At 40.8% G+C, this 19,135-nt stretch overlaps 1 protein-coding gene across 2 annotated transcripts in view; it reads left to right on the forward strand.

The window, feature by feature from the left end:
* RANBP9 (RAN binding protein 9) overlaps positions 1-19,135 on the forward strand; it is a 72,934-nt gene that overhangs the window by 50,195 nt on the left and 3,604 nt on the right. For both annotated transcript variants that reach the window (XM_070778371.1, XM_070778370.1), the window contains exons 6-12: positions 103-287; positions 2,810-2,922; positions 4,198-4,306; positions 6,055-6,245; positions 7,370-7,514; positions 10,440-10,561; positions 12,183-12,334. In XM_070778371.1, coding sequence (XP_070634472.1) covers positions 103-287; positions 2,810-2,922; positions 4,198-4,306; positions 6,055-6,245; positions 7,370-7,514; positions 10,440-10,561; positions 12,183-12,334 — 1,017 coding nt within the window. The remainder of the gene's footprint in view (positions 1-102; positions 288-2,809; positions 2,923-4,197; positions 4,307-6,054; positions 6,246-7,369; positions 7,515-10,439; positions 10,562-12,182; positions 12,335-19,135) is intronic.

Here is a 19,135-nt window from a genome sequence, read left to right on the forward strand (position 1 = left end):
CAAATTTGCAATTCTGTTATTTTAAAGGTAGCATTTGCAAGAATGAATTTTCTTTTTTAACATAAAAGGGATGGATATTTAGTGAACTGTGTTGTCTTACAGCCAAATTTATATCCTACCGTGGGGCTCCAGACACCAGGAGAAGTTGTTGATGCTAATTTTGGGCAGCACCCTTTCGTGTTCGATATAGAAGATTACATGCGGGAGTGGAGAACGAAGACACAGGCACAGATAGACCGCTTTCCTGTCGGAGACCGAGAGGGAGAGTGGCAGACCATGATCCAGAAGTGAGTGGGGAGGTGCGCAGGGACGTCTTCCAGAGTGCGCTTTTTATAAAACATTTCAGCCTTTCGGTGTGAAAGACTGTTTATCTATTCATATGTGTCCTAATGATCTTAATGTATTAATAATGCTTGATTTGGTGACACACGTCCCGAATTGTGTTTTAGTCTGATTTATTAATTTGCTGGAGGAAATAAAGTGACACTAGATCGCGTAGGTTAATTCATTTGCCAGCCTTAGTAATGGGACTTAACGGTTTCCATGAGTTACTTGATTCAGCTGTTAATAGCGCCAGTGCAGAAGATAAATTGAGAAAGAATTTAGATTGTAGAATTCACGTTGTGGTTTTGGCACATGAACTTCACTGTGTTGTTCAGCAGTGGTATAAACACTTAGGAGAAAAAATAGTTACTGTTCAATAAGAATGAACATCAGAATAACAGTGTATTTTACACCCCGGAATACAGACATGATGTGCTCATGGCACCTTTCAGGATTTAGCTAAATTTTTCCGGTGAATGGGTAACTATGTAAGAATAATATCAGCTATTTTTGTTTACTTGGATCCCTTTTTTTGTCTGACAAAAAATCTCCAGCCTAAAGAATTTTCAGAACTCCATTTACTTATTGTATATTCTGTTAGACATTTAAGAGGAAGTAAAGGGAATACAAATCACAGACAGTGAGTGTGGAGCTTAGATTCCGCAGTGCAGTGTAAATGCTTACGAGTCAGTGTAACAGGTGGACAGGCAGCAGCAGAGCAGATAGCGGGCGTTAGTGAAAGCACTGTACGTGGATGACCTTTGTCTCAGCTCACTCTTTACCCCCAGTTTACAATTTGTTTTATTAGGCAGCTTTTTATGAAAAAGTGGAATTTCAACATGGGAGTCAGCAGGAAAATACAAGCCCTGTGATAGTCACCTATTTTAGACTACGCCTTTGTTTGAAAGGCTCGAGATGACATGTGAATGTCAGTTGTACTGAATAACAGTAGCTCTTAAAACTCCAAATAATGCAGACTTCAAACTAAATACTGTTAAGTTTAAGTAGTCATTTTCACTATCATAATCTAACCCAAGAAAATTCAAGATACCCTCAGTCTGACACAGTTCATCTTAAATGTCTGTATAATTGAACAATCTTAAATTTGCAAATCTCGTAAAACTTGTCATGTTTTTTGGAGGAGATAATTTGGGGCAGGATGATGATTCGAGAACAAGCGTCCTCCCCGGAGCTGTTATCAGTCTCCACACCAGTGTTTCTGTCCTGCACAGTTGGAAGAGTGGTGGCTCTGACTCAGAATCCCCGGGTCACCATGAGTTAGCAGTGCGCGCTGGGCTGGACTGCTCTCTGGGGTCCCGTCCCTTAATGCTCTCCAGTGGTTCCCGCTGAGCATCCTGGCGGGTGGTTCCCGCTGAGCATCCTGGCAGGTGGTTCCCGCTGAGCATCCTGGCGGGTGGCTGTAGAGGAAGCATCACCTGTCTTAGTCCTGCGTCAGGGTTCAGGGAGAGCACCTCCCCTGCCCCATTCCTCACAAAATAGATCCTCACTGGGGGAAGTTCATGTTAAAACGTTCTCCCCTACCCTCTTAATCTAACATTTAGATGAAATAAAATGAAAAAAATCCGTTTGTTAGAAATCTCCCCGTGCCCGCTCAGTCCCCTTCCTGAACCACTGCTTCATACCATTTTCTGTTGGGCCCTTAGTAGCGCCAGATGGAGGCAGGTTCAAGAGTTGAATATTTATAGATATATTGGGTATTTCAGTTAATATTGTGTAGTCAACGGTTTTTCTAACATTTTGTCATTAGATCCAAATACCATACTTGTAAATACCACTTGGTTTTTAAACAATCAGTTTGCTCTTTGGAAGTGTCACTTACTCAGTCATATTTGAGGAATTCCTCTCCTGTGCTCGAACATACTACCTGATTTAGATTAGAAGGCTGACTCCTCACTGATTAATATTATCACCCTCATAGACTTTGTTCCGGAAGATTCTGTCTGTGGGGTCACCTTCGTGTTTTTTGGGTTCACACCTTGTGACCCGTTTTATGTAATTGGTGGACAGAACTGCAAAGAGTTAAACTACAGAGCAGGAAGAGTTAATCTATTTTTAAATTTTTTATTTTACAAAATGCCAGCACTTTACTAGGGTAAGTCATATGATACTGGTAAAATAGAAATTACGGTTAGTACGGTGGAGTAAGGGTGGGAAGCAATAGGGAAGGACCTGGGGATGATGGAGTGCTAAGAATCAAAGTTACTTCGTGTCCTGATTGTCTGGTAATACTTCCTTTTAGGCAGAGTAGACTCACTATAGCATTTGAAGTTATCTTTTTGGAAATAACTCTGTGAATAAGACAAAATGATGTTTTGAACTGATTTTGAACCTGAGGTAATTAAAGCCTTCATTGTTCCCAGGGCATAGATTGGTTTTGTAACATCAGGGTAGACCTTGTGTATGTAAATTGTAGTATGAAGCATGTATTCTCTTGACTAAAAGCTGTGTGTTTCTTCTTTTTAAGAATGGTTTCATCTTATCTAGTCCACCATGGGTACTGTGCCACAGCAGAGGCCTTTGCCAGATCTACAGACCAGACCGTTCTAGAAGAATTAGCTTCCATTAAAAATAGACAAAGTAAGGACCCGTGGTGCATGGCTAACACGTGTTTTCAGATTATAGGCTTGGTTACATTGACTTTTAGAAACCTGATTTTTTCATGAAAGTTTTTTTTTCAAATTTATTAATTTGAAATTATGCCTCTGAAATTGCCTTTTACTGACATTTTTGAAGGTTACCTTAAAAAATTCATGGGACTGTAGTAGTAGTCTGGATGTAGAAAGAATTGTGGTGAAATTTTTGTTAAAATGTTTGCCACTTTTTCTTTAAAAATGTTTTATTGAGCTTTCAGAAAGTAAACATTTAATAAGAAGTGTGTGTGTGTATGTTTTTCAACAGGTAAAGTAGTCCCATGATTATTAGATGTTAGTGGAGATGCTGTGTGAGATGTTTGCACTTAAATTGCTATCTAAATTTAAGATAGTATTGGTCTTAAGTATTTATTGCTTAGGTCCCAATGCTAGTGACCAGTGCTGTGGGGCCTGTTCCAACTGGGGCAAATCCACAGTTAGCTGTCCTCAAATCGGTGCTGTTAGTCCATCAGGGAGAGCGTGGCTTGATGAGGGTGTCAAGACAAAAACAAGACAAGAGGGATGCAAACAGAACTTTCATAGGTCAGATTGTTAGAAAACACTGATGACATTACATTGTAGCTGATGGTATGCTTGTCTTTTCTCACCACGTTGTATAGACTGTAGCAAACAGGAGATGTCTGCTCAATCTTTCCCTGTCCTCATCATCTAACCTTCGGGGCATGCTCATTCAGTGGCTGTTGAATTCAGATCTTACTCAAAGGCTAATTTTCATTTAGTACTGGGTTCAAAAGGCTATATAGTGTTTGATAAGACATTTTGAATATAACTTCTTTCATACCTCCTATGGTCTTTTCTTTAAAAACCACTTTATTGAGGTATGGTTGACATATGAAAAACTATGCCTATTTAGGATATATAGCCTGATGAGTTTGTATATATCCATGAGACCATCACCACAGTGTATATGGCATAATATACCCATCTTTTTCATCTTAGTGTTTAATACATCAGTATTGCTTAACAGCTGTTTTTCCTATATTACTTATATGTTTGAATTTTTTTAGTAGTTTATTAAAGTATTTGTTTTTCTAATAGATTATTTTGTCTGAAAATACTCCTTAAAATAGAAACTGAGTTAGAAAAATAAGTGCAGACTCATCACAATTTAAAGACTTTTTTTTACTAATTTTTTGAGGGTCTACTAAGTTTCCTTTTCTATTCTTAGAAAATTTATCTTTTGCTTTCTTTTTCTAAATAGGAATTCAGAAATTGGTGTTAGCAGGAAGAATGGGAGAAGCCATTGAAACAACACAACAGTTATATCCAAGTTTACTTGAAAGAAATCCCAATCTCCTTTTCACATTAAAGTGAGTTTAATAAATGTTATATTAATTATATATGTCGTTACATAACCAAAATTATTTTCTTGCTTTAATAGTTTTAATTTTTGTTTTACCTCGTTTCAGGTATTTAGATATAATTTTGTAATGAAGCACATTTAAGCAGCAGGTTGAGGAATACACTTTTGTGTTGAGGACTCTTAAGTAGAAGGCATTTTTCTACTTTCTGTTTGCTCTTCTATCATTCTATCCCTGTATTTAAAAAATGTGAAACTCTTACTTAGAAGATGGGTATCTATTTTTTCTCTTGTAAAATACCTTATAGTAAGTTTGCAGCATTTTTTAAAATTGCAGTAAAAATATATGTGAAAGTCGCTCAGTTGTGTCTGACTCTTTGTGACCCCATGGACTGTATAGTCCTGAATTCTCCAGGCCAGAATACTGGAGTGGGTAGCCTTTCCCTTCTCCAGGGATCTTCCCAACCCAGGAATCGAAACGGGGTCTCCCGCATTGCAGGTGGATTCTTTACCAACTGAGCTAACAGGGAAGCCCGGTAAAAATACACATATCATAAAGTCTGCCATTTTTACCTGTACAGTTTTCTGATACTCACTTTGTTTCTGGTACACTCACATTGTTCTTCAGCCACCGCCAGCCATCTGTTTCTAGAGCCTTTTCCATGATCTCAGTCTGAAACTTGGTACCTGTTGAACAGTGACTCTGCATTTCTCTCTCTTCCTCAGCTCCTGGCAACCACCATTCCACTGTCTGTCTCTGTACACTTGAATTGGAGTACTCTGAGTACTTCATGTAAATGGAATCATAAAATGTTTGTCCTTGGTCACCGCCTTACTTCCCTTAGCATCATGGGTGTTCACATCTGTGTCGGAGTTCCTGCTTTCATTCTTTTGCATATATGCTCAGAAGGGGATTGTTGAATATAGGATAATTCTGTGCTTAATTTTTTGAAAATTAGTCCTCACAATTCCATAGCCCTGTACAGTTTTCCATTCCTGCCAACAGTGGCAAGATTCTAGTGTTTCATCCTCACTTACACTTATTGTTTTCTGTTTCTTTCATTTTTTAAAAAATAAATAATAGCTATTTGGCTTTTTCTGTTGGTTGTATGAATCTTTGTTATCTTAAAATTCAGCTGTTATTAAGTTTAAGATTTAAACTTTTTAAGCATCAGAAATGCTAAAAAAATGATCAGAAATTGATCAGAAATGATCATAAAAATTGATCAGAAATGCTAAACCTGATGACAGACCTACTTTGCTTTAGAATAAAAGTTTGAATGTGGCCCGTTTGATTAAGAGGTTGCAGATGGGACTGGGGGTGAGGAAGTGTGGGGAGTAGGCCCTTATTTTGTGTGAAGGTAGGTGTGTACATAAAACTACATCAGGTACTTCTTAGGTACTATTTGATTTGCGTCCAAGTGCAAATATAATTTTGATTATTTTAGGTTAAAAAAAAATGAGGTCCATTTTGGTTTACTATAGCTACAGACAGATTTTCAGTTTCTTAGTAAATCTTGATTAAAGGTGATACAATGTCTTTGCATTATACTCTCATTTTTCAGGAAATTTTTAAATAATATTCTAAGCAGTACAGTATATGGAGCCACATTTAGCATTTTTAGTATACTATCTAAAGGCGAGACTTACTGATAAATGCAAATAACTAACGTATTTCCTGGTAGAAGTCTGTTGCTATTAGGTAACTAAACAGTGATCTGGAGATGATGTAAATACATTTCTGTTTTCTCTTTTTAGAGTGCGTCAGTTTATAGAAATGGTGAATGGTACCGATAGTGAAGTACGGTGTTTGGGAGGCCGAAGTCCGAAGTCTCAAGACAGTTACCCTGTTAGTCCTCGACCTTTCAGTAGTCCAAGTATGAGCCCCAGCCACGGGGTGAATATCCACAGTTTAGCATCGGGCAAAGGAAGTACTGCACATTTTTCTGGTGAGATTCAGTCTTACATTATCTTACAATTTTTACCCTTCTTCATGATTTTGAACAGAAATAAATTTTAGAAAAAATGTAGACATTTCTACCAGCCATTTTGTACATTTGTAATTTGATCTCAAGAGATTCTGAAAGAAAAATTGTGGGCGAGTCAGATTCATGTGTATTTGGTACCAGAAAGTAACTTCAAGATGAGCTGTTTCTAAGAGTGGCTTACTAACAGATCTCCCTAAATGAAGGGCAACGTTCGAGTTTTGTCTCTAGAAGTCAGATCAGAGGTATCTGGTAATGAGAAGGCAATGGTGTGTTTTAGTCAAGTATACATGTAAAGGCAGTGACGTGGCCATGGTGTCTGAAGCCCCCGACCCCACGCCCGGCTCCCGGCCGGGCTGCCTCTCCCTCCTCCCTTCCCAGCCCGGCTGCTGGCAAGAGTCAGGTCTGCCTATCTGCTTCCTCCTGGACTCACTGAGGCTTTTGGTGAGGCTTAATTAAAGTTCTCTCCCTTCTTGGCTTTTATGACATCTTCTGCAGATTTATTTCTGGTCCTTCTCAGTCTTTTTGCTCTGCTTGTCTCTTTCTGTTTTTCCCGAGGTCTTACCTTTCCTCTGTACGTTTAACTTCGTAAAACTCAACTCAAATACTGTTTCCTGTGCTTTCACAGAGTAGAGCAATACCTTTGCTGTTTCTTCCTCAACACAGCACCTTTCTGCGTTGCTGCCTCTCAGCTCGTTCACATCACCATCCTGCACAGCGTGTGGGGGTCTCACGTTTGTGTCCTCAGTCAGCGCCCCTCGGACACCGTGTGTCCTGTCAGGCTGGGACAGATCCTTGGTCTTGCTGTGTACTTACGTAAAACAGGGTTATGGTAACACTGGGCCTCATGGCAGGGATTAAATGAGATGCATAATTAAGCCTTCAATAAATACAGGAGAGGATTACAGCTCACAATTAAGTATCCTGATGTTCTTTCGAAGAAGTTTTCCACTTGTTTTCTATTTAAGTAGTCCACTGACTTTCCTACATTATAAAAGGTTTAAGTACATCATCAGAACATGGTAGATCTGTTGCAGCCTGATTTGTTTCTTTTTTTATAAAGCGTCATTTCTTCTTTTTTCCCCCAGGTTTTGACAACTGTAGTAACGGTGTGATATCTAACAAAGCACATCAGGCGTACTGCCACAGTAAGCACCAGCCGTGTGGTCTGAATGTACCAGAGCTGAACAGCTTAAACACGTCCAGGTCGCAGCAGGTCAGCAGCTTCACCAGGTAATGAGTCCCCTGGCGTTGGCATCACTGTGAGCAACCTCGGTTACGGGTGGCATCGTCTGAAATAATTTGGAAAAATGGAGTTAGATGGCCACAGTGGGGGTCTGCGGGAATGAAGGGGTGAGGAGTCAGTTCCCTGGTGCTGTCCCTTCCTCTGCGCCCCTCTCCCTCTGGAGGGGTGACGAGGGCAGAGCCAGGCTCTCTACTGCCTTCTTGCCAGCGCAGACCCCCACGGTGGCCACAGAAACGTCATTTGTTAATGTTTCCAAGTTAAGTCACTGTAGTGTATTTAAGCTCTGGAGTTGACATATGATACATATACAACTGTTTTTTTCTCAACTATTTTTTTCTCTTTGTGTGGGTTTTTCAGTGTGAGGAGTGTTTACTGAGTTGCAAATAACTAACTTTACATAAAATATTTGTTGATGAGAACCTACCTTTAATTTGAATAGCTTGCATATAGCAGATAGTTAAGTCGTTTAGTAAACATACAGCACAAGGAGAGGATTGAAAACTTGCTGGGTGTCAAACACTCTGCTGCTAGTGTGGTCTCCACTCGAAGAGCTTTGGGAGGAGAGATGTTCCCGTCATGGTACTCTGACATACTCAAGTTTCTATTCATGAAACCTAAAGGTTCATGAAATATAACCATTTGAATTAAATGCTAGTGTGTGAGGGCAAGTTCTTATGGATTTTTATCAATTTGATTGATGTTGGTTTGGTCTTAGAGCATGAATTGATGGGTCACACTGCGTTTTGGGGGAATATGCATCAGTGCAAAATTCTCCCATGGAAGGAGACAGCTCCTAATGTTTACAGTCTCAGTGTAAATATGATTCTGGAGAAGTGCATGTAAAAAATCTGTATTTACAAATTTGGAGATTAATCAGAATTTCCAGGTTATCTATTACAAATGACAAATATGTACTGAAATAATGGTATTATGTGGTACAGTTGTGAAATCCACAAAAATGATCCAAGAACAGCAGTAGGAAAAGGGATTGTCTTGCTGAGGAGGTTAGGGTAGGCAGTGGAGACGCCACACTAAAATATGAAATGAGAATATCATAGTAAAAATTTTGTATGGAGATGTAAACAATTAAGCCTTTAGTTCATCATATACTTTATAGTATTTATTAACAGTATTTTATGATTATTAGACGGTTCTACCATAGTTTGAAGGTAGGATTGCAGTTACTTTGTTGAGTTTTTCACTTAAATATTATGCTCATGGCAGGAAGTTGCTAAAGAGACCTGTAATTACCTGAGTTGAGGGAAGCAAGCTGAACGGAAGGGGTTGATGACATAGCATCCTCTTTTGGGTGCAGCTTAGAAGAAAGTAAGCTCTCAAACTGCCTTAAACTGTTAAGCAGTACCAGTTATTTTCTAGTTGGTAATGGCTTTCCTTGTGACAGTGTTGTGAAGTAGGCAAAGATGTATTAACCGACTATGAAAACCATTTTACAGATGTAGAGCTGAGTGCCAGAGAAGTAAATGGCTTTTTTTAAAGGTGAATAATTAGTAACTAGTAAGTTGCAGAACGATGACTACTTCCCAGGATGTCTGACCTCTAGACTCGCGCTTTCTTCATTAGACTCCCCGTGAGAAATGTTCTTCTTCCCACCTCCTTCTCCTCCATCCCAGATTCTACTCAAGCTGTAAAATTCTACTTCAGTTGTTAACCTCTTCCAGGATGATTTCTTATCAATTCTCAAATTTCATGAATATAACTACACAAGCTTTTCTAACTGACGGAGATGTGCTGGGGCCACGCCCTGTTCTTCTAGATCTCTGAGTGTCCTGTACCTTGATGGTCTTACGGACAGAAGTGTGTATGCACCCACTCACCCAGGCTGGAAACCAGTGGTTGCCTTTGCTGGCATTATGCATAAAGTGCAATTTTTGCTTCTCTGCATTCAATTTTGTTGTTGTTGTTTTCCTACAAATGAATATACATTGCTTTTTTAATGAGAAATAATCATTTTTATTTATTTAAATATTTTCTAAAGTTTCATCAAGTGTTTCCTTCTGGACTGTATAATCATTACCTAGATCTTCATAGGAGAAATCTGGAAGGTTAGATATTGTTGCTCGGGGTGTGGATGGAATGAAGGGCAAACGTTGGCAACCTCAGCGTGGCCACTTAGAGCTGTTGGCACGTGTTATTCATCCAGTCAGTGTGAAATGGCCTTAGGTATCTCCAAAACAGCATTTCAAAAATTCAGATTCTGCAGTATATTTAGAATCTTCAGCCAATAAGAAAGTCTGTCAGAGAAAAGTAGTGTTGGGATCTGAAAAGGGCTGAGGGGATGAGACTGAGTAGTCGTTTCTCGTGTTATCACTTAACCTTCGAGAAGGAGTATAATTTTGAGTAGTAAGGACAAATGCCCAAACGTCATTTGGGCAACACCAATGCCCAAACAAGCAGTCTTGCTCTAAAAGACTGTTAGAGAAAAAGTAGTCTAGAAGCAAGCTGAGTATGAGGGCAGGGAAGGAGGCGAAATGGGGTGGGTCCCAGGAGCAGGTTGTTTGGTCAGGGAGGTTTTTGCCTTACATGCTTGGGGCAGGGAGGGTGGTATTTTAGGGCAGGAGTTGATTAAATGAAGTGCAGATCTAATTCTGAAAGATAATGGGAAATATGTGCTGGAAAATGATTTCTCCATAGTGATAGGAAGTCTTAAAGCCACTGCATTTTAGTACATGTATCTTTTTCCTTCCTTATCTCCAGGACTACAAATTCGTTAAAAGTTAGCTGCATCTTTGGCTTTGAATACATTCAAGATTTAACTAAATACCTTTTTTCCAGATTGCTGTTGCCTTATGAAGTCAGTTTTATAAGTAGGCTCTGTAGTTGAGTACTAATTGATATTAAACTAAGCTGCAAGTGTGCTATTTCTAAAATTAGGTTTGTTTTTTCATTTTCAGTAATGATGTAGACATGGAAACAGATCACTACTCCAATGGAGTTGGAGAAACTTCATCCAATGGTTTCCTAAATGGTAGCTCTAAACATGACCACGAAATGGAAGATTGTGACACCGAAATGGGTCTGCAGTGATATTTCTTACATTTTTAATAAAAAATGATGACTACAAGGTTATGTTTTTACTTGTACTGATTCACAGCTGATGAACATAAATCAGATTTAAAGATGTGTGTGCCATTGGATTTGATAATAACATATTCTCTTAGAAGTCTCTGAGAGTGGATTGCTAGAGAGAGTAGTCTAATTTTTTAGTATCTGGCGTTTTCTTTGCTGAACTGTTTCTGCACAACTGCAGTGCTCTCAGTAGCGCAGCAGTGCGAACTTACTAGTGCTCACTGTCCTTTGAAAGGATTGGTAAGGCTGGAGATACAAAAAGTTTGTGTACCTATTTCAATATAGCCAATATAGATAGGCCACATGGGTAGAGATGATTTAATAAATTCTAATCAAATTTTCTTTAATTCATTTAACCTGAATATATGCGACTATTCATAGTTCAGTGCCTGGCAGGTAGTAGGTGCCTGTTTTGACACCCTCCCTTGGTTCCTTCCCCCTCAAAATTATGTGGCTGAGAAACATATTAGCATGCATAATTTTACTTTGTGGACAACTTGTGTAGTAAATTGTACCATAAAGTTAAATAAGCAGCAAACTTCCCCATCAATTGGAGAGTGAAAATTACTGAAGCTTATAAATTTTTATTTGATTTTATAATATTTTGATATTAAAGGGAATTTATTAAAATTGCTAGAAACTATTTTATAAATGCAAACTTAATATTACTTACACGACCACCTTGTTTAGGATCATGTGTTCCAATGTGTAATTCACTCTTTCAAGCAAGGAGTAGGACTGAAAGGCAGCCTCGTTTTACCCTATCAGATATTAGCAAGCAGCCTCAACATTCCAAGAATAGTTTGTGTCTAGGGATAAAGAGCAGGAGTTCTAGAGCCGGATCACCTGGATTTGAATTCTGCAACTGCCACTTACTAGCTGTGTAACCTTGGGTGAATTACTCAGGAGCTCTTTGCCTCAGTTTCTTCATCTGTAAAATGGGTGTAATGATAACTGCCTGTAAGTGCTTCATAAACATTAACTGTTACCGTCATGATTAGTGATTTATATATTGTTAACTAGTGATGTATACTTTTTGCATTGTTGATCAGTGATTATTGTCAGTCAAGATATATAAACTGAAAATTTTTTCCTAAAAGTAGTGTAATTAACCCTTTTGATTAGGTACAGTATCGTCTGTGTTTTTATTGGAGTCATTTAGATTATCTTACCTTCAAACTGTTCTATGTCAGTTAAAGTAGCCTGGGAAGTAGCTACTTTTTCCTTTTCTTTTTTTGCAGTGTTGCTATATTTTTAGAAAATTGTGCTTAATTTTTCATAACATTTTCTTTGAGACATGTACATCATAACACTGAAAGCTTGTCACCTGACTTTCAACTCCAAGCTAGATAGATATTGGATCCTAGACTCTTGAGCCCTAGAGAAAGTATTCCTTGTAGCTACAAGGTTCCGTATTATAATAAATTAAAAAGAAACCGCATATTTAGGTAAAATATTAGAAAGTAGTTACTATATGAAATGTTCAAAATGTTGTAAGCAATTTATGTTTGTTTCTCCATTGTATCCCAACTGTAAGGTAGTGAAATACCTGTTTGTTTTGCTTACAGAAGTTGATTCAAGCCAGTTAAGACGCCAGTTGTGTGGAGGAAGTCAAGCTGCCATAGAAAGAATGATTCACTTTGGAAGAGAGCTGCAAGCGATGAGTGAACAGCTGAGGAGAGAATGTGGCAAGAACACAGCAAATAAAAAAATGTTGAAGGTAAATTTGTTTTCCCTTGAAAAGCTGTAAATGTGTGGATGAAACTAGAATGTCGCTTTGTGAAACGCTGAGCAGGGCTGGGGTTACTGTTGGGAGGCTTGGACACGAGCCCCTGCCTGGCTTCCTGCCCAGTCGCGGGTGAAAAGGTGCGACGGGGTGAGGCGGCCAGGCTCTGCTGGAGAAAGCGCTGGACTTCAGGAAAACACGTAGGTTAGACCCCGGTTCTGCACTTCCCAGTGTCGTGCGCCTCTTATCAACTTGCTTTCTTAGTTTTATTTTCTCAGCTGTAAAATTGGCAGAGTTATTAGGAGAAATGTGAGAATGCTGATCAAACTATAAATGTGAGATATTTTGATTTTAGGAAACACTGCTTAGGGTTGCAGCCAACTGAAGGTACGATATGTGGCCTTTGTTTTGATGGTGGTTGGCGAAGGCTTGGCTCGTCTTCCACGAAGAGTGAAGACACATTCTCAGGTCTCCTCTGGATTGATGCTGTGCCGGGTGGTGATAACGGGCAAAATGGAAACACTTCAGTTAGCCACAGCTCTGTGTAGCAGCTGAAGATGGAGTTTCGCCTCCCTTAAGGCAGCACTGCAGTCAGCCGGGGATGAGTTTTCCCACAGTCACAGCAGTGCCCCCAGCCCTGTCGGCTGTGAGCAGGAACCTAGCCGTTGTGGCCGTGTGTTTTGTTTTGTTTGCCCTGCATCAGGTTGGGCTCGGTGTCAGTTTGTTAAAACACTTTCTTCTCAGTGTTTTGAAATAAGTCCAGAAACTGAAGGAGAAATGGCACGTGGTGGCCTTGACACCGAGACTTTGGGAACTGAAGGAGAGGGCGAGCCTCGGGGCTCCCGCCATCCCTCCCCGAGCTGAACCGAGAGGGCCGGTGAGCAACCGACTAGCACTAAGTGTGTGTAAAATCAGGGGGAAATAACCGTCCCGGCTTCCTGCACCAAGAGCTTTAGTACAGCACCTGTGTAGGCAGAGTGTACCTGTCTAGGAAGGTTCAAGAAGCCGCTTTTACACTTCTAGTAAAAAGGCACGCATAACTGGATTTATCCAGATTGCAAATTTTCATCAGTCTGTTAGGTTGGTGCAAAAGTAATTGTGGTTTTTCATTGTTGAACTTTGCCATGTAATACTGGAATACATTCTTAAATAAATGTGATTGTTATACATCATTTTAATGCGCATTTCTCACTTTGGTTTTTTTGCTAATTAATGATGTTAGACAAAAAGAAAATTCGAGCGATTTTTTTCTTTGAGTTCAAAATGGGTCATAAAGCAGTGGAAACAACTTGCAACACCAACAACCGCATTTGGCTCAGGAACTGCTCACGAACATACAGTGCAGTGGTGGTTCAAGAAGCCTTGCAAAGAAGACAAGAGCCTTGAAGATGAGGAGTGCAGTGAGCGGCCACTGGAAGTTGACAACGACCAGTTGAGAGCCATCATTGAAGCTGTTCCTCTTAAACTACATGAGAAGTTGCCAAAGAACTCAGCATCGATCATTCTATGTTCATGTGGCATATGAAGCAGATTGGAAAGGTGAAAAAGCTTGAAAAGCAGGTGCCTCTTGAGCTGACCGATAATCATAAAAATTTTCATTTTGAACTGTTGTCTTCTCTTCTTGTATTAAACAACAACGAACCATCTCTCGATCGAATTGTGATGCGACAAAAAGTGGATTTTATATAGGCAGCTGGAGACAACCAGTTCAGCGCTTGGACCAAGAAGAAGCTCCAAAGTGCTTCCGAAAGCCAAACTTGCCCCAGATAAAGGTCCCGGTCACTCTTTGGTGGTCTGCTGCCCATCTGATCCCCTGCAGCTTTCTGAGTCCTGGTGAAACTTACATCTGAGAAGTATGCTCAGCCAGTCGATGAGGTGCCCCAAAACTGCCACACCTGCAGCTGACATTGGTCAGCAGAATGGGCCCGTTCTTCTTGGTCAGCAGAATGGGCCCGTTCTTCTCTGTGACGACACCCGACCGCATGTTGCACAACTTAACACTTCAAAAGTTGAACAAGTTTGGCTACAAAGTTTTGCCTCATCTGCCGTCTTCACCTGACCTCTTGCCAGCCAACTACCGCAGCAAGCACCGCAGAAGCTTGCTGCGGGAAAATGCTTCCACAGCCAGCAGGAGGCAGAAGATGCTGTCCAAGAGTTTGTTGAATCCCAAAGCATGGATTTTTATGCTACAGGAATAAATGGGCTTAATTCTCGTTGGCAAAAATGTGTTGATTGTAGTGGTTCCTACTTTGATTAATAAAGATGTGTTTGAGCCTCGTTACAATGATTTAAAATTCACCATCCGAACCAGCAGTTACTTTTGTATCAACCTAATACAACTTTGTAGAATCTTTTCAGCTATCAACAGTGCTAAGAAACTTACTTCTTAGGCTTTATTATTGCTTCCTATATCCAAAGCTATCCATCTGGGAAACTTGTTTTAGGGCAGTGTTTCTCATCCTTTTTGGTATCTAAACCCTTTAAAACCGATTAAAGATTCCCAAAGGGCTTTTGTTTGTATGAGTTATATTTATTGATTTTTCTGTACTAGAAATTATTACTAAAATTATTAATTCACTTTAAAATAACAAATCATTACATGGGTATTTTTCATAAAAGTGTTACTTAATCTTTCTAAAATAAAACAATGAGAAGAGAGTAGCATTGCTTTACATTTTTGTAAATCTCTTTAATGCCAGGTTTAATAAAAGGTAAGCTGGATTCTCGTCCCTACTTCTGCATTCAGTCTTTTATGAACTCACACATCATGTCACCTCTGGAAAGCCCCACTGGGAGAGTTGTGAGGAAATAGGAGTGAGAAAAGAGCCAGTACTATCTTAGTTTAATATCATGAAAATAGTTTGGACCTCACAAGAGCCCATGAAAGGGTCTTGGACTCTGGTTGTCCCTGGAGAGAACTGATGTTTTAGGAGATATTTTGGAGATAGGAAATGTTTTTTTAAAAAGAACTCGTAGACATTTTTACACTAGGTCATCTGTTTTCTTGTTAAAACTTTATGCTAATTGAGTATCATTTTATGTAGTCCCTTTGAAAATTTAACATTTCACTCCATGGCTTATTCTTGATTGTAATTTGTGTGAAGCACAGAAAAGGGCATTACATGGCCTTTTCTCAGAGATACTCTTTGATTATATGTTGAATGAAGTAAAGAGGTAATTTATCATCTAAGGAACGCGGATGGCTTTGATTTTGCACCTCTGACTTCCGTGCAGATGCTGACTGCTGTCTCAGCGTTCTGAGCTGCTTCTCACCTTCCTCAGGCTTAATCTCCTCCCAGGTAGACGTCGACCCGAGTGACTGACCCAGTGGTGTCTCAGCACCTAGGGGACAGTGCTGGGGGATTAGTGTTGGAGGCGGACACAGAGAGGACTTTTGTTTGCCTTGGTTAAGAAGGATTAGAAATTAGTGCTTTTTTCTTTTATTTTTCACTTCAGGTCATGGGTAGCTGAAGTGGGTTTTTTTATCTTTAATTTTTTTTTTAATTTGCACAGACTTCTGAAGCATATATACGTATGTAGAGAGAGAGACAGTAAAAGCTGAGGTGAGGTTTACCTAAGTGGCATAGGGCCCCTGGTGTTCTGCTTCTCCTCAGTCGTGGAGTAGCAGGCACGTGGCAGACCCTTGGAGCAGCCCACCCCTGGGGCTCGGGCTGGGGGTTCCTGCTGCACCGGGGCTCGCTTGACCTTTTCCTCACTTTCTCAGTCTTCCTTTCCTGTTTTCCTGTTGTCTTTGTTTTTCTTGCTTACCTGCCTGAGTCTGCCAGTGGCTCCCAAGAGAGTGCCCTAAATTGTTCAACAGCTGTGTATTGAACCTTGCAGAGCGGAGGGTCAAGCGGGAGGGCTGGGTGGGTCAGGTTAGAATACTCAGCCCCAGTCTGCAAGTAGCTCTTAAATCTAGTAACTGAAGCAGAAATTGAATCATTTAGGCACATCCTACTGAGAAACTGCTACTGATTTTAAGCCAAATATAAGTACAGTTTGAGAATCCTACCTAAATGTCGTATTTCCCTCAGAAATTATTTCCACTGAGGTAATTTTTTTTTCTAAAATAAAAAGTAACCCATAATACCATGATATTTTACAGGTATTTTCAGTTTCCTGCCTTAAATGCATGGGCATATATTAATATTTTATCTGGTTGGTAATTGTGGTTATCCTATTTCGTGTTGCCCTTACTGTCATAACATGTGTTTCCAGCTCCCAGGTGGTCCTAGTGGTAAAGAACCAGCCTGCCAGTGCAGGAGTCACGGGTTCAGTCCTTGGGTCAGGAAGAGGCCCTGGAGGAGGGCATGGCAAGCCACTCCAGTGTTCTTTCCTGGAGAATCCCAGGGACAGAGGAGCCTGGCAGGCTACAGCCCAGGGGGCCCCAAAGAGTTGGGACACGACTGAGTGACTAACCAACTCCTGTTGCTATACTGGAAAGAATTGAAGTTTTCTAGGGTGTTTTAGGGTCTAAGCTCATACCCACGGCTCCCACCATCCAGGCCTTTTCTTTCCTCTCAGCCTGTGTCTGTGGCTGCTGCCTGTGACACAGCACACTCTGTTAGTAAGCAGTACCCCGCGCGTCACTGCTCACACAAGCTGCCTTCCTCCCAGGACTGCGAGTCCTTGGAACAGTGACGAGGCCCTGGTGATCCCTTTGTCCAGTAAATACTCATTCAACTGTACTGAAAATACGGGGCCAAAATCTTAGACTTTTTTGCTTGTAATATTTAGATTGGTAATTTAAAGAAACTGTTTTTACTAAAAGAAGTACAGGAAGTACTAGCTGTGTTGGTAACCTCTCATGGCCTTAGTTTGCTTCTAAGTGAAGTGAAGTGAAAGTCGTTCAGTCCGACTGTTTGCAACCCCATGGACTGACTGTACAGCTCGTGGAATCCTCCAGGCCAGAATACCGGAATGGGTAGCCTTGCCCTTCTCCAGGGCATCTTCCCAACCCAGGGATCGAACCCAGGTTTCCCACGTTGCAGATGGATTGTTTACCAGCTGAGCCACAAGGGAAGCTTCTGAGCCACAGTTTGCTTCTAAGATGGGCATAAACATCTGGCTCCTAAGGTTACTGTGAGGATTAAATGAGATGGTACACGCTAGCCCTTGAAACACTGCCTTGCACAGTGTTAGCGCACAGTAAGTTACTACCATCATGATCTTTTTCTGTTAATGTTTTAAATACCAGGAGGTGTAGACAGAATGGTCTTGATGGGAGATTTGGGACTGCAGCATCCCACCTTTTGGGGAGCAAGTCAGGATGTAGATTCAGGAGCATAGTCTTGTGCTTAAAGTTTTATGTAGTGATTATTCCTTGGACAGACTCTTTAGTCTTTTAAAATTTATCTGCGCTATAGGGATCGCAAAGATTTAGACACAACTGAGCAACTGAACTGAGCTGAATTGCACTGTAGGGGTGGCATTTCATGAGATGGATGTGGGTGGGGTGAATTAAGTCTTGAGCAAAGCTCGGTCTTTAGAAATAGTGATTGACCAGTTAGCTTCACAGGATAATCAGATATTAGTACTTTCTCCATGAATAAATTTGGATTGGGAGGGAACCAAAAACAATAGTAGCTTTGTGGGATGCAAAAGATACCTTAAGTACTGTGGAGCAGGCCTTGCAATCAACAGGTATGTGAAGCCTTTTTCCCCCCTTTGTATCTAGCACCTTGAGGACTGCAGGGGATCAGAATAGAATAAGTTCTTCAAAAGAACTTTCATTAATAGCCGGGGCAAGAGGTCTAATGTGAGTGAAATGCTCAGCCGTATAGAACAGTGGGTGGGGGAGCCTATGTATTCCTGTTGTCAACCCCAGACCACACAGCTCTGCTCAATGGGCAGTTCTCTAGTCGCCACAACACAGAGGCCAACTCGGATGAGAAAGGACAAGGACACACTTGACCAGGAAGCCTTCTCCCACTCGCAAGATGACTCAAGGGGTGCTGGGGCGGTGTCCCTGGGAAGATAGTATTCTTCAGGAATTTGTCTTCCACGTTTCAGTGACCGGCGTTTTGAGTGTTGTTACCTAATTCACTGATTGAGTTTCCTCAGCACTTGTCCACGTACCCCATGTGAGCCGGGAAGGTGTCCTATGTCTAACTGTCTATATCTGTATCATAATATTATTCTGCATTGGGGTATTGATTTCTGGCAAAACAGTAATTTATCATTCATTGAAAGATTAGCATGAACTGACATGACTGATTTCTTTAGCTCAGTGAGTCCTCATAAACTGAAATAGGACCTCTTAGAATCCCTGTGATGTGGGGGGGGTGCGCTCAGCTGTGTCCGACTCTTTGTGACCCCATGGACTATAGCCCTCCAGGCTCCTCTGTCCTTGCAATTATCCCAGCAAGTATACAGGTTGCCATTTCCTCCAGGGGATCTTCCTGACCCAGGGATTGAACTTGCAGCTTCTGTGGCTCCTGTGCCGGCAAGCGGATTCTTTACCACTGAGCCACCTGGGAAGCCCAATCCCCATTATACAGATAATGAAACCGATGCTTAGGAAGGTGGTTCTTGCCAAAGGCTACACTGGTGATGCAGCTCCACTCGAGGCCAGCGTCTGACACCGTTGTAGTTATATCCTCCCACAGAAGGACAAGAGCCATCAGCTGAAAAGATGCTGTATGTCAGTTACTTCAGGAGGGGCAGTCTGAAGATGGTTCTGAAGGGGAGCTGGTTGTTTTTTTGATCACTGAGTTTGAGAAGACGTCCAGTAAGATGTGTCCAGTTTCCCCCATCTATTTTTTTAAAAATATATGGCAGGTCATATCCTTTTGA

This window comes from Bos indicus, chromosome 23 (assembly GCF_029378745.1).
Source record: "Bos indicus isolate NIAB-ARS_2022 breed Sahiwal x Tharparkar chromosome 23, NIAB-ARS_B.indTharparkar_mat_pri_1.0, whole genome shotgun sequence".
NCBI classification, from domain to species: Eukaryota; Metazoa; Chordata; class Mammalia; order Artiodactyla; family Bovidae; genus Bos; species Bos indicus.